The 15,177-nt window shown below is 51.7% G+C and overlaps 1 protein-coding gene across 1 annotated transcript in view; it reads left to right on the top strand.

Annotated features, from left to right (window-relative positions):
* Positions 1 to 7,813: 7,813 nt before the first annotated feature.
* DHX30 (DExH-box helicase 30) overlaps positions 7,814 to 15,177 on the top strand; it is a 28,044-nt gene continuing 20,680 nt past the window's right edge. The window contains exons 1-2 of the mRNA XM_088528926.1: positions 7,814 to 7,835; positions 10,850 to 10,901. Of these exons, the coding sequence (XP_088385052.1) occupies positions 10,871 to 10,901 (31 nt within the window). The 5' untranslated portion in view covers positions 7,814 to 7,835; positions 10,850 to 10,870. The remainder of the gene's footprint in view (positions 7,836 to 10,849; positions 10,902 to 15,177) is intronic.

Here is a 15,177-nt window from a genome sequence, read left to right as displayed (position 1 = left end):
CTTCAGAAGCAGCTTGAAAGGAAAAATTAAGTGCTTCCAGAGGCTTCTGCAGGAGGCTGAGAGACTCTTAAAAAGGGAAAACACAAAAAAAGGTTTGAAGATGCAAAGCAGTTTTAAATTTCTCTTCAGCAAGTCCAGCCACACACATGTAAGTACCCCTCTAACTCAAGAAAAAGTTTCCAACCTGTCCTTTTCCTATCCTAATGCTTCTCAAATAGTAAACTGAAACTTTAAAAGGTAATGTCTTAAAGGGAGACACAGGCTCATACACACAACGCGCTGCAGTTTTAAGGACTAGTAAAAACTAGGCTTTAAACGGCAACGCTTTCCCTTGCGCCTCAAGGTGCGAGCCTCCAGGGAGGCCCCGGAGCTCTGCCAACTAAACTGACACTTGCACAGATGCACTTGGTGTCTGAAGCCACCAAGGAACCCTGCGTTTCAGCCACCACAAACAGGTGCTGAAATTACCTTGCTAGCACGATGCTGCTTGTAGGTATCTGCCTGCTGCCTTATTCGATACCCCCGGTCGGCGATTTGAGCCTGCTGCTCTCTCCATTGCCCATTGACACGCTGCGTGATGACAGCTGAAAAGAAAAAGTTTACAACTAATTTACTTAAGATAAACATAAGCAAAAACAAACAAGTCACAGAAGACCATGAATAACTTCTTTATTAAAAAGGAATGCATTTTCTTAAATCACTTAAGAGCTTGTCTCTGATACAGAACCAATGAATTTTCCCCCACAAATACTATCAATTATGAGCCTTAATACCAGCCTCTATCCCCAAGATGGAATGGTCAATTCAAATGAGGGGGGGGAAAAAAAAAAAAAAAAAGAAGGGGATATATATATATATATATATAAAAAATATATAAAATATATAAAATATACTATATTTAGTATATAACATATATTAAAACAGGGAGCAAATCTTATTGTGACTATGACCAGCCAAGGCAAGAGCCTGGCTCCCTCTAGATAAGCATAGAAGCATTTCTCTCCTTTGTGCAGAGCCATAAATAAATAAAACTGAGAAGCCAGAGACCTAGCTTGTATCGCCTGCCACAGAGCAGCACTAAATGTTTTTACCAAGATTAACAGCAACCGTTGCCTTCATTCCTAGTTACGTGAACAAAGGCCTGTCTTTGAGGACCGCACCATAACGCGCTGCGTTTAGCAGCTAATGCTTGGGCACTGTGCACTGGGCAGTAACCTTATCAGCCTCCCCGGGAGCAGCCCAGCTTGCAAATCACAACAGGAGAGGTGACAATTCTCACTGCAGCACTTTATGCAGCCCAGCACAAGTGACAACTGCCTGCGCCCGTGATGACCCAAGGGGGTCAAACAGGAAGAGAGACCATTAGAAACAACAGCTAACATAGACACCACCTTTCACAAGCACAAGTTGGTCCAAGTTGTGGTGTTAACAAGGCTCTACTTCTGCTATCGCGAAATCTGTGTAATAACATTACATAAAATGTCACAAAATTGCTTCAAAATCTGTTATGTAAACAGGAAGGAATTTCCAGAAGGAATAACCCGGGAATATCCATGTCTTTCAGAAAGCTTTTATGTAAGATTCTTTTGTTGGTTTTACAGGAGTAGAATTCTGCCAAAATCAGGAAAAATATTTGAAAACAAAACTGTGTTTTTAAAAACCTCTACTACAAATAAATATAAACACGCAACACCCCTTCGAAGCATTTTAGTTCTCCATAAAGAAAAACAACAGAATCAGAACAAAATTCAAAGGGAGCTACACTGCACAAATCCACAGTGATAACTCAATATGGAAGGTGTCTTTAAATTCTGCATATTTATAAATGTGCAGTGAGAGACACTTTCTGTACATACCATCCAGGGGAAAAGAAACAGCTCCATCCTCTGCCACAAAAGCAGAAGTAAAAACTGCCAAGGAGAACATCGCAATTATACACAGCTGCTGCCTTGAATTTACACACAAGAAGTTTTGAATCTATTTCTGACTGACAAGTAATAAATCTGGACATCTCTCTCCTTTTTTTCCTTTTTAAAATGAACAGAGAAAAGCAGAAGAACGTCATACAAAGACACAGCTCCCTGGCTGCTACCCTCTATCCTGCCCCCTTCTTGCTCTCCTGGCATGTATGCTTTTCCAGCAAACCCCCTTTCTGAGAGTCTTTTGCATCCTCTATTTTCCTATTAATATCTCTCCGAGAGGCTGCCATTTCTTAATCATGAGCATGAGGAAAATCCATGCGCAAACACATTTATTCACCACAGACTGACAAATAAAGGAAAAACTAGATTGCGGACAGTAGTATGAAGCAAAAAAAAAAAAAAACACAGCACATATGATTTTCTAGGCAGCTGGAATGAAAATATAGAGGCTACATAAACCTAAAAGCAGCAGCCTTTCTTTACCTTCCCTCTCCCTCTTTCTCTCCCCATCAGACATCCCAGGTTCCACTTAAAGAGTCACCTGAGGGTGGAGAGAACAGTTACGTCAATAAAAGTTAGGAAACAAGGGGGGGTCTCTAACATTTGCTACATAAACTGAACTACCTGGCACACTCCTGGCAGGCATAAAAGGTCACCTGGCTTTACAGTCTGTGTTTAGCACTAAAATCACCACACGGAACCACTGCTGGTTTGGGTCTTTCCTAAGGAACGGGCAAGTCCTCCCAAGAGCTTAGCCGCGTCCCCAAACCCCAAGAGCCCCTCTTGGAGGGCAGCTGAGCTCACAACACCCGTTTCACGGACAGGAAACGACAGGACACAGCTCATTTTCCTGCAGAGCTGCTTTTCCAACTACTTCATGCCTTTAGCCCCTGTGCAGTGAGCCAGATGCAGAGCTGTGACAGCGGGAGGGCACAGAGCTGGGGCAGAGAGCTAGCCCCCCATTTCACCTGGGTCTGACAGGCAGCTTAACTGCGTCAAATTGCCTTTTAGATGCACCCGTGAGCACAGTTTTATTAAGAAGATAAGTCTTCTCTGTTCCAAACATATGCTAGTTTTCAGGCTGCTTCACACACAAAACACAAAGCTCACCACTTGCAAAGTCCTGGTGTTTACCACAAAACAGAGCCAGCCACAGGAACCAGGGCTTCTCACACATCAGAACTGACGGGTACTGCTTTCTGGTGCACTTGAGAAACATCACTGCTTGGGGAAAAAAAATGAAAAAAAAAAAAGAAAAACACTTTAACCACAGGAAAAACATTTCCAATTTAATCCCGGTCACAGAATGATGAAGTTCACTGCTGGGCAGTCCCAGGGGGCAAAGAAACATTTCCCTGACCTCAGGAAAAGGGAAAAGCAGGCATTCCGATGACCGCGATTAAAATTATGCTTCATGGTGAAGGATGCCCAGAACTCACGTGGGCCAGCCATGGCCCTTAAGTAACTCTAACAAAATAAATAAATAAAAAGGAATAAAATAAGTAAACAAAACAAGGTCCACTGGGGTAGGAAAGGGGGGCACTTGTGGGGTAGGAAAGGGGGGCACTTGCTGGGTCCTCACCGCCCTGTGCTCTCGCTCTCTGTCTCGGTGTCGTCGCCGGAGCCGCCGCCGCTGCTGCTGCTGCTGGTGTCGGAGTCGCAAGTGCCTCGAGCGGGCGGGCGAAGGCAGCTCGGTGGGGGCCATAGAGGCCATGGCCGCTGTCGCCGCCCCTGTCGCCGCCGCCTCCCCTCAGGGTAGCGGGCGGGAACGCGCGGCCCGCGCCACCGCGCAAGCGCGGAGCCCTCCCCCGCCGCCCGGTGCAGCCCACCCATTGGTCAGCGCTGCAGCCGCCGCTGCCGCCGGTTGGCTGCCGCCGCTCGCGCTCTCTGCAGAACGAGCTCTCTCCACCAATCAGAACGGGTAAATACTCCCGAGCACGTGCTGGAGAGGGAAGAAAGCCGGGATGACGAGCCAATCACGAGCGTTAGCCCGCCCCCACGGACTCTATATAAGGGCCGCGGGCAGTAGGCGAGGAGGCGCTGCTCTGTGTGAGGCGACCGCCATCTTGTCCCGTGGTGGCAGCGGCTGACGGGGCCGTTTCGACCGCGCCGGGTCGGGCCGATGCTCTGCTGCGGTCCCCGGTGCGTCCGTACACAGAGCGAAACAAAGACGTGGTCCTGGTGGCACCATCCCCAGCGTGAGGATGAATTTCCTCCCTCCCTGACCCATTTTGCGTGCTAATTCCATTTAAAAGCATGTCAGCCCACGGTTCATCTAGCTCAAGTAATGAAATAAAGGAGGCTCAGCCAGTTGCCTCGGGCCTGCCGTGCTGTGTGGGCGTGCAGCGCAGAGGCGCTCAGGGTAACAGTGCAAGAGGACAGCGACCACACTAGGATGCGACCAGGTCTTCAAAGCCGGTCAGCAGTTAAACCAAGAGCTCTCGCTATGGGGATGCTCAGTGTCACTAATTCAGAATAGCAGGTGCAATTAATATATTCAGCTTAGAAGCTTTAGGGCAAAAAATAATAATAATAAAAAGTCAATGCTGTAACTTCACATGAGTGACTCATGAATGTGGATGTTGACCGTGGCCAAGGTCAGCATCTTCTGGATACATCATGGCCCGTTGCCTCCTCCGGTCCCTTCCAGCCAACATCTTTCTGAATTACCCTTTTATGGTTTAATTAAGCAGGGTTAGCATGACTCTGCTGGGAAGAGGAATCTTCTTTAGAAAACAACACGCTGAAAACCACATAAAGGAGTTGCAGAGAGCAGCTGCAGCGCATAAACCACCAAAGAAATACCAGGACCGAAGTCCTAGCAGTGTTTCCACACGTGCTCACCAGAGGATGGGTGTTTCTATGTTATTTCAAGCAGTAATACTTTCATCTGAATCTCTGAAAAAAGGTCACTGAGTTAGTTATTGAGCTCTAATGTTTTATTAGAGGTTTGTGGCAAGCTTGCTTTATTTTTGCAGCAGATTAAAAACATGGTTTGTAAAAACGTTGTTTAATACTTGATTAAATATTTTTTTATCAAAGTAATCAGCCAAAAGCAACATTTCAGAATTTAATGTTCGCAGTTGTTTAATTTGGCCATGCAAAACCTATCCCCAAAGGTTTATTTTATGGTACAGCTGCAGCTGGGGAGGTAATGTCATTACTGGTCATATTTTCAGGCCCATGTAATTCAGAGAAAATTGTATCCTTTGTAACAATCACTAAACCACAAAAAGGTGCCCGAGGCAAGCAAAATAAAGGGAAAGAAAGAGGGAAAAAAATAGAGAAAAGGAGCAAAACATGGATTTAAGAAGGGAAAGAAGATTTTTTTTCAGAGATCTTTACTGGACCTGTCCACTGTGAAGAAACTAATAATTTCTGTTTCTAATACTGATACTTAATGGGGAGCTGGTTATAAAGTTGCATTAAGATGCAATGGGTGTAATTGTTCCGGAATGGGGACCTTAGGGAAATCCAGTGGTCATACTTTATTTTTGAGCAGCTCCTGTAGCTGCTTTAATACCCAAGAACTATACACATCCAGTGAGGTCTCATCATGAGAGCCGTGAAGTGACATTAGCAATTAAAGCACAGAGTTTATTCTAAAAGTCTAAGGTGTGGTTTGTTATCAACCAATAACTCAGCATAGAAGCTTCCCTTAGAGGCACATTTTATACTTTAACTAGCAGCTTTGTCACACACTTTGTTTTCACAATTCTTGGGCTTAAATTGAAATGCAATTTATCCATTTGCTCCAGTATCTTCTTTTCTGACATCAAACACCTCATCCATATTATCAGAAGTTTTTAAAAGCACAGCAGAAAATTTTAACATCTTCTTTCCCAACACAGGATATGGGAGAATCATCTTTCTTTTTTTGTTCCACTGATTACAATGCCATATGAGACCAGACGGATTTTCCTTTGGGAGGTTTTGAGGTATAGGGGATTTTTTCCTGTTTCCTGCTTGCTTTCTTTTTAGAATACTTTTTGTTTTAAACATCTTCAGTGATTTGTTCCTCAAATTCTACTTCAGAAGTTCTGATTTCTTACGCACTAATTATGAGGTTATGTTCCTTTCTCTTGGCGCCGATAGAAACTAGCCTTTCTGGGTACAAAACCCCCAGGTTGGATTCAACGATCTCTTGAGCCTTGCTGCTTTGCCAGACTGGTTTACTGCTTCTCTGCCTCTTTGCCGAGTTACTCACACTGCGGGTTCCTTTACTCATCACCGTGCTACCCTCAATAGCTTTATTTTGTGTTTGACTATTTACTAAGATGCTGCAGTTTCCCTGTGAGATTCCAGGTCACTGCCGCAGTTTTGGTGGCATTCAGAAAAAGAAAAAAATGAAAATAAAAAAATCCGATTCTCAAGGACAACTGACTTTTCAAGCTAATCCTTCCCCCCTCACCAAAAAAATATATATATAGAGAGAGAGAGATTAGGAAAGCTTGAATTAAAATGGAAATACTTCCCTCTACAGCACTACATTTTTCAGCATGCTTTGGGTGTTGTGTCAGAAAAAGTTATGAGTCTGTCTTACCTCTTCTGAGGATAATTTTCCATGAAATTACATTAACACAGTATTAGCGTATTTGTCTTTAGGACTGCTACAAGGAATAGAGAGCCCAGCAGGATGAACTGCACATGAGTACAGCGTAAACTCACAGCCGGCCACCGCCGTCCCGTCCCACTGTGACAGCCAGGAAGGGACACGGACGGGACAGAGCTTGAGGGGGAGCTCGGGGGATGCAGCTGGGGAAAACACTGGAGTGTTTGGGTGTCTGGGGGAAGAAGTGAAGATTTGGAGCAGGGAATCAGGGGCTATTTTGTACCGTAACAAGATGTGCTGTAGTTCTGGGCTCTACATGGGGGCTGTAACGACTGTTATTGCAATTTGCTTTAAGTAGGGGGCAATAGGGAACTGCTTTTAGTTACTTCTGTTGCACATGAGTTTTTTAAGGATTTTCTTTTTTTTTTTTTTGCATGTATACATGTGTACTTTTTTACGTGTTGACCCAATGCAATCAAATACCTCGAATTAAAGATTTATTCTAGCTCAGCAATCCTTTATTTATGTCCCCCCCCCCCAGAAAAAAGCATTAGGAAGACAGTTGAGGATAAAAAAGGAAAATCAAAATACCAGTTATGGTTCATTTCACTAGTTACAAGTTATTTCATTTTACTAGTTATGAGGAGTGATCAACTACATTTAAATCTAAATTTAAAGCCAGGTAAATCGGGGGAAATCCTGCTCTGACCTCCTTCCCACTGCTTTTGGTCTCGCGTCCTTCATGTGACGAAGGGCCCTGCGGGCACAGTAGGAAATGGGGAGTTTATGACGTTTAGACACATTTCAGGCACATCAGTGCTTCCCGGGAGAAAGCTCCTAAGTGAGAACCCGTTAAAAACGCCATTTTGGTCTCTGGGAAACGGCGCTTTTCTTGGCGTTGGCAGACGGAGAACTTCGCTTTATAAATACAAGCGAACAGAAATGGCCAGAAGGACAAGCCGAGAGCTGCGCGCACTGCTGCTAAACCCCCCAACACAGCCGGGGCGGCCTTGCAGTGCTACGGAACCCGGATCCTCACAATTTTCCACGATTTCAAGCCCCGTTTTTGTTCACATTTGCTCGTGCTCGCCTGGTTACCCGCGGCCTGTAATGGCGGCCTCCCCCCGGCAATGGCGCCCACCGTTGCCACGGCGACAGGCCCCGCCCCCCCGGCGCGCGCCCTTCCCGGCGGGCCCCGCGCGCGCGCGCGGCGCCCTCGCTGGTAGGGCGGCCAAGCGGGGCGGGGGGGGAGGCGGGCGCGCGGCTTCACATCCGGGCGGGCGCCCCGGAAGCAGAGCGCGGGGGCTGCCGGGAGTTGTAGTCCGAGCGGCGGCGGACCGGCGCCAGGGAGTTGTGAGGAGGTCGGTGGCGGCGGCGGTAGCGCGGGGGGGGGCGCGGGCGGCGCGGCGGCTCCGCGGCCCCGGGCGCGCGGCCGGGGGCTGCGGGACGGCGCGGGGGGACGGAGGGAGGGAGAGACGGCGACGCGGCCCGAGGCCGGGCGGGGAAGGGGAAGCGGGGGGCAGGATGGCGGCGCGCGGGGGGCGGCGGCGGCGGCGCGGGGCCCGCACGGGGGAGCCGGGCGGAGCGGCGGGGATGGAGCCGCCGGGCGGGGGCGGGCGGCGGCGCCCGGGACGGGGCCGGCCGGGGCGGCGGGGCGGGAGCGGGGCGGAGGGGGGGGGCTCGGCGAGCCCCGCCGGGCCCGGCCCGGCCCGGGGGCTGCGTTCCCGGCCCCGCGGCCGCCGGTTCCGCCCCCCGGCGCGGCCTCGTTGCGCCGTTTTCCCTGACGCTTTTTGTTGTGTTGTGGCCGCCGCGTCGGGGCCGCGGCCCTGCGGCCCCCGCCGAGCCCCAGCGCATCCCGACCCCGGCGCCCTCCCCCGCGGGCTCCCCCGCTGCCCGCCCGCCGGAGCGGAGCCGGCCCGCGGCATCGGCGCCTCGCAGGGGCCCCCGCCGGGCGCGGGGCTCGGGCCGCGGGATGCGCGGGGATGATGGAGCCGCTCTCCTTTGTTCCCGTGACAGCCGCTCGGCCCTTCCTCCGCGGGCGCCGCCGCAGCTCCGGCCTTGTCTGCCCCGCGAGGCACCGGCCGGGCCTGGGATGTTCTCCTCACCCAGGCTCTTCCCCTGGGCAGGTGTCGTTTCCTCGTGTGTGCGGGTAGATGTTTCCCACTGGACCAAAGAAGTTTAGAAAAAAAGACCTAGTTCCTCGTCCTTCGAGGACTTATCTCGTAATTTCCAGTGCTGCTCTCGCTCCTCCGTCCCTTTGCGGCAGTGGCGCTGGCTCTTATCACACACTGACTCCGAGGGTCTCTTTTGCATCTCGTGTTTCCAACACTCCATCCAGCGCAAGGTATGGAAGTGGCCCACGTCCTGCCCAGCTCACCCTGTGCGGTTGGTTCTCATTCCAAATCTAGCCTTAACTTTCCCAGTGAGGGTCCTCTGTCATCGCAGGCATCTTAGGAGGACCTCTGAGGCCCCACGTGTCTCTGCTGTCCCCGGGGCCTTACTCAATGGGCTCCAAATCATCCAGAGTCTCCTTTCACTGTTTCCTTTGTGTAGCCTATTAATTTTGGTGAATGGAGCGGCTGCCCTAAAACCAAACCTCTTTGGTATCTGCCCCTTCAGCAATGTCAACAGCAAAAATGGGGGGGTTCCACCAGGAAACGGGTCATTCCTGGCTCGAGAGCGGGGACACGCGGGGCCAACCCCTGCGGTGATCGTCCCGCGGGGCCGAGCTCTTGATGACCCTAAACCCAGGTGGGTCCGTCCGCGCTGTCCTCCCTGCTCGGACCCCGCTGCTCCGGGATGCTCAGGCTCGAGGGCCTCCCCTTGGGCTCCTTCATCTGCCCGCACTGTTACTCCCCTTCCTCTTGCTCCCATCCGACCTGACTCCGGATCTTCTACTCTAGGGGCTGTTTCTCACTACCGATCACAATGAGAGTCCCCATCGTGTTGAGGAAATTCTTGGTCGTTAATCTTCCAAGTTCATCGTGTTTTCCCCCGTTGGCATTGCATAGAAAAGGCTCCGTTCTTCAGCGTCTCGCGTGCGTTTCTGTTTCCATCTCCGGGCCCAGCCCTTCTGCCCAGCCCGGCTTATTTGGGCTGTTCTTCGTCCCCTTCCCGCTTGCTCGTGCCGGGCGGGCGAACGTCGCCCGCTCTATCCGCGTCGCTGCGGCAAGGCGCCGCGGGCTCCCTCCCTGCGCGTGCAGGGACGCGCTTCGCCTCCCTGCGGGCAAACAGCTTCCCGGGATTTGCCTTGCGTGGAAGTTTGGGAGGAGGAACGCGCCACGGCTCCCTCTCGGATCCAAGGCTATACTGCAGCCGTGCGCGTTGCCGTTTGTCATCTCCAGCGACTTCAGGGTTGTTGATGCTGCTGGGATCTGCAGGTTGGCAGAAACGCTCCAGGTTTTACGATCCCAACTGGGTTGCCCGGAGAGGTTATGGAGCCTCCGCCTCTGGAGATGCCCCAAGTGGGCCCTGGGCGACCTGCTGCTTGAGCGGGCCCAAAGGTCCTGCCCAGCTCAGCGCTCCGTGCCGGGATCCGTGCCGGGATTCGTGCTCGGGCTGAGCTGCTCCGCCACGAGGGCGGCCGAAACGCGCTGCCTGCTCTGCTCTTCGCCCCGTGGCTCTGTGCCGGCCCCGTAGCTTAGCTCCCCATTGAACGCCTTGTCCTTGCTGGGCACGAGTCACCGGTGTCACTCCCATGCAAGCACAACGGTTGTAGGACACGAATTCCGTGCACCGCGGGAGCCGTTAGTGCGGGGAGCGAGTATCAGCCCGGTCTACACAACGACCCGCCAGCTCTGCTTCACACTTGCTATAAAGTCTCTGTTACTCTATTATCACATGCCTAAAATACATCAAATATTTGGCATGCCAGATAAAGCGTCCCTCAAGCAGGTTGATTTTTTTTTTGATTTTTTTTATTTGAGTAAAAGCTATTAAACAGAAAGTGTAACTTGATTTCAGGAAAGAACACCTACAAACGGATGCGGGGATGCGGGTCCTTAGTTTGCTTTAAGGAAGGGCTGAGTAACGGCCGCCTTCCACCTGTGTAGGGTGTTTTGATTTAAAAGGGTTAAAAAAACAGTAGGCCTAAAGCGTTATCTTCACAGAGACAAAGGGTTTCTCAAACCTGCAGATGCTCATCAAGAAAACGCTTCCTGCCTTTGGATGCAGAGCAGAGGGGTTTAATACCTGAGCAAACAGGACCTGCAGAATTCCCGTGAAACTGGGCAGGGGCGACCCCCGAGCAGAAGCGTGGTCGGAGCGACCAGTTTTCGAGACAGTTTCAGAAATACAAAACACTTTAAGCGCCTCGAAGGATGGAAACACTAACTCTAACTTCCTGTTTCTTTTTTGCTGCCTCTTGCTTTCCTAGGAGTCAAACCTTTTCGCTGTAATGGAGATGTTCTCGTTGGATTCGCTCAAAGGTAAGGACCTGAGAGAACCTTCACACCAGCTCCTGCTCTGTCTTTCTCTTTTTCCCTTTGTCCAGAGATTTAACACGTTAGCAGATTGATGAAGAAAACGGGTTTCTAGGAGATAGCACTGTCTCTATTCTAGGTGAATTAGAGGTTTGTCCTGCAAATGTCTCTGTTTGTCAGACTTCCTTCTCATGCATCAGAGACAAAAAAGAAGTGGATATAAACATGAGTACACCCCATTTCTGCCCTTAATTTTAGGTGTAAGGCTGTAGCTGTTAATGTCACTCGGTTCTGTCCGGGCTAGTGTACCAGGTGAAGGAGTTTACATCAAAGCACTGTAACATTGAGCACAAGTGGTAATTCTGGGGAAACAGCAGAGCCTGCAAAGGGGAAAAGACCTACAGAGCATCCAGTCTAACTTAATGATGAGGTCAATTTGATCCCTGTTGTTTGGCTTTAAGTAGCCTGGTTTAAGTTGTTTTTTCTTTTATTGTTTTTCCCTTCTTAAGGGTTTTAAGGGTTTTTTCTTTTTCTTTTCACTTTTAATTTCCTCCTCCCACACATAGCTGTATCCTTTTGTACCACTTCAGTAAGTGCTTTCTCCTTAGTGTTTGCATACTTCAAATATTTGTCAACTGTTATCGTGTCCTCTTTTCCTGTCATTGCTTTGCCAACCGCTTTATTTAGAACTTCTTAGATTTTTCTTAACGGGTCCCTCCAGCCACTGGCCGTTGCTTTGGGCTATTACTGTTATTATTTTTAAGGCTCTTTCTCTGAACGCTGTTACGTGGGCCTTACAATAGATGCCTAGGGCTGATGGAGTCTTGCAGAGGAGGCAGAATCGGCCGCGGCCTCCTCGTGCCGAGCAGAGCACCCGCCATCCCCACGCTGCTGCCACGCGGGTGCACTGAGTCACCAGCGCTTGTGGGCTCCGCATTTAACACAAAAACAACGAAAAAAAAAGTGCTTTATCCGTCCAGGCTGTTAATTATGTGCAGAGCAACTTTAGCTGGGGACTAAAAGCCCCTGACGTGGCCCGTGGAAGGTGAGCTGGGTGGGCGCGCGTTCTGCTGCGGGCCAGGGGTTTGTCTGGCCCGGTGAGCTGGGGCTTTGCGTGCGGAATCGCTCCTGCCCTGGTGGGGAAGGGAATCTGTCCGCACGGAGCTTGTCCGTAGGCACCTGAGCAGCCTTGCAAAGGTTTGGGATAAAACGAGCCAGCCCCAGCTCGCCGCGCTGCCGGGGAACGCGGCCCTGAGCTGTTCTCTCTGTGCTGTTTGACCCTCATCGCTGCAAAGGAAAGATGCCTGGATTTAAATTATGCTACCTGTGGCTTCAGGACTTTTCAAATAAATCGAATCTTAAATATTTTTTTCTTTGATCATAAGATTTTTCTTTTTTTGGTCATTTCTGGTCCCGCTCATGTCTCACTTGGCATGTGTCACCACGCTAACTTTCAGCATCCTCTCCCAGATTCCTCCTTCCCACTGACTGTGTTTCCAAGAGTTTTCCAGAGACCTGTGCTTTACCTCCCTTTGTTTGTTTTGCTGGTAATCACTGTGGTCTACACCCGTGGTTTTCACCATCCTCAAGCTCTTATCATCACTTCTGTTTCTTTCCTGATATTCACAGCTCAAAGCAGCTTAGTGGCTGTGACATTTTTCACTGATTTTTACCTCCTCTTGACCTTGCAAAAATACTAAATAAACTGTATGGAGTTGAGCAGTGTCTGAATAGAGGAACCTTTCCAGAAGGACATGTTGACGTTCACCTACTATCTGTCGCTCCGCTGTCATTTCAGCCCTCTCTGAAGCTTTTGTTTACAAACCAAATGGATGTTTTTGTTTTTATTTGAAAGTAAGAGCTCACGCAACATGTTATCAAAGATTTACATACAATTCATTTCTTTAATTGGCTGGTCTAGCCAGATGGGTTTCCTTTTCAGCGTAGGGATGCTCTTAAGATCGTCAATTAAGTGCCAGAGCAACCTTGGTCTTTCCCAAAGGCACGTTGCCCTTTGCCTTGTGGTTTTGGGGCTGCTTCAAGACTTTCTTTTGGTCAAAAATAACTGCGTGGAGACAAACAGAGGTCTAAAAAGTGTGTATATTGAAAAAGGCAAATGTACCTAAGATTTTTAAAGTGTTTTTTTCATGAATTTAATTCCAAAGACTTCTTTTCCCCTGTGCGGGATTTAGTTTGCCAACTTTTCACTCTCTGAAGCTCTTCTGGTGGAATAGGCTTTGCAGCACTCATCTAATGACACTAGTTAATCTTTTTTGTGGTTTATTGGAGACTTCTCCTGCTGACATATAAAAATAATCCTATTCTTCTGTCATGACATTTAAGCAACCGTTCATGTAAAAATTTGACGTATACGCAAGTTCTTTCCTGAATCACCGATTATTTTACCTAACAACGACATCCTTGCAGCTTATGGCTTGTCTGAGATGTACGTTGTTTGCGTATGATAATTGCTTAAAAATAGTTCCGACTTCCTTAAAAATAAAATTTCCCCGGAGCGCTTGAAATTCAGCACCGGGAACTTTGTTGGTGACATTTTGCCATTCGTACAGAGGGCAAGAGCGGGAGTCTGAACAAGAGGAAAATATGGAGAAAAAAAAAAAAGGGCAAAACATGATCGCGCTGTGCAAATGATTGCGGAATTCTTCCTTTTTGCCTCAAACCCGCTGCGGCGGAGGCTGGTGGTTGAGGAGCGGCTCCGGTGCGAGGGGGCTGGGGACGCGGGGAGCTGCCGGTGCCGGGGCTCCGCGTTCCCCCTCGGATTTGCTCTGCGGCTCCCGGGCGGGCGCGCGGGCCGGGGCCGGTGCCGGTGCCGGAGGGAGGGGGCGCAGCCGGTGCGGGGAGCCGGGACGGGCGGATTGTCCCCCCTCGGCGCCTCCCTCAGGCCCCGGCACGGAGCCCATGGCCACGTCGGGGTCCCTGCGGCTGCTCCTCCTCCTCCTCTTCATCCTCCCCTTCCCACTTCTTCATGATCCTCCTCCCCCTCTTCTTCCTCTCCATCCTCCTCCCCCTCTCCTTCATCTACCTCCTCCTCCTGCCTCCTCCTTCATTTTTCCCCTCTTCCTCCTCCCGCTCCTTCATCCTCCCCATCCTCCTCCCTCCTTCAACTTCTCTCCTCCATCCTCCTCCCCCCCTCCTCCATTCTCCTCCTCCCCTCCTTCCCCCTCCTTCATCTTTCCTCTCCTCTTCCCCCTCCTTCGTCGTCATCCTCCTCCTCCTTTCCTCTCTCCTTCATCGTTGTCCTCCTCCTTCATTGTTGGCGTCCTCCTCCTCCCCCCTTCACCCTCATCCTCCTTCCCCCCTCTCCTTCATCTTCCTCCTTCATCGTTCTCCTCCCCCTTTCTTCTTCATTCTCCTCCTCCTTCCCCCTCTCCTTCGTCTTCCTCCTCCTCCGTCCTCTCCTCCTCCTTCCCCCCTCTCCTTCATCATCGTCCTTCTCCTTCATCTTCCTCCTCCTTCATCGTCCTCCTCCCCCCTTCTCCTTCATTCTCCTCCTCCTCCTCCTTCATCCTCCTCCTCCCCCTTCATCCTCCTCCTCCTTCTCCTTCGTCTTCCTCCTCCTCCTCCGTCCTCCTTCCTCCCCTCCTCCTCCTTCCTCTCCTCCTTCCTCTCCTCCTCCTTCCCCCTCTCCTTCATCGTCCTCCTTCCCCCCTCCTCCTCATCGTCCTCCCGCTTCACCTTCCCCGTTCCCGCTCCGCTCCCGCTGCCTCGGGCTCCTCCGGGCCGCCGGGGGGCGCCGCGGAGCCCGCGGCCGCTCTGCGCGCACCATGGCGGCGCTGGGGCTGCTGCTGCAGGCGGCGGCGGCGCGCGGCTGCGCGGCCCCGCGGCGCCTCTGCGGCCGCTACCGCGCGCTGCCGCCGCGCGGCCTCGACGCCGCCGCCGCCGAGGACGAGGACGAGGCCGCCGCGGGCCCCGGTGAGCGCCGCGGCGGGGGCCGGCGCCGCGCACGCAGCGGAAGGGAGGAGCGAGCCCCGCGGGCGCCGGAGCCGGCGGCCCCCGCGCTGCGGCCGCGCCGCCATGCGCGGCCAGGGCGAGGAGCCGGCGGGCGGCGGCGCCGCAGGTAGAGCCGCGCGGGCCCCTTCCCTCCCGCGCGCGGCGCCGCGCGGCGCCGGGGGCCTCCTCGCCGGCCGCCGCGTTCGTTCGCGAGGGCGACACCTGCCGCGTGGGAAACCCCGCGCGTGTCGCGGCCTCTCCTTCATCCCGCGGGCGTTTGCGGGATTCCGCCCGCGCGGTGTCTGCGCTCGCCGGGACCCGGGTGCCCGTT

Source organism: Tinamus guttatus, unplaced genomic scaffold, assembly GCF_059628265.1.
Source record: "Tinamus guttatus ecotype Peru unplaced genomic scaffold, ASM5962826v1 Tinamus_guttatus_pri_ptg000317l, whole genome shotgun sequence".
In the NCBI taxonomy this organism is placed as follows: Eukaryota; Metazoa; Chordata; class Aves; order Tinamiformes; family Tinamidae; genus Tinamus; species Tinamus guttatus.
Note: the sequence above shows the minus strand (reverse complement) of the source record. Positions and strands in the feature narration are given on the sequence as shown.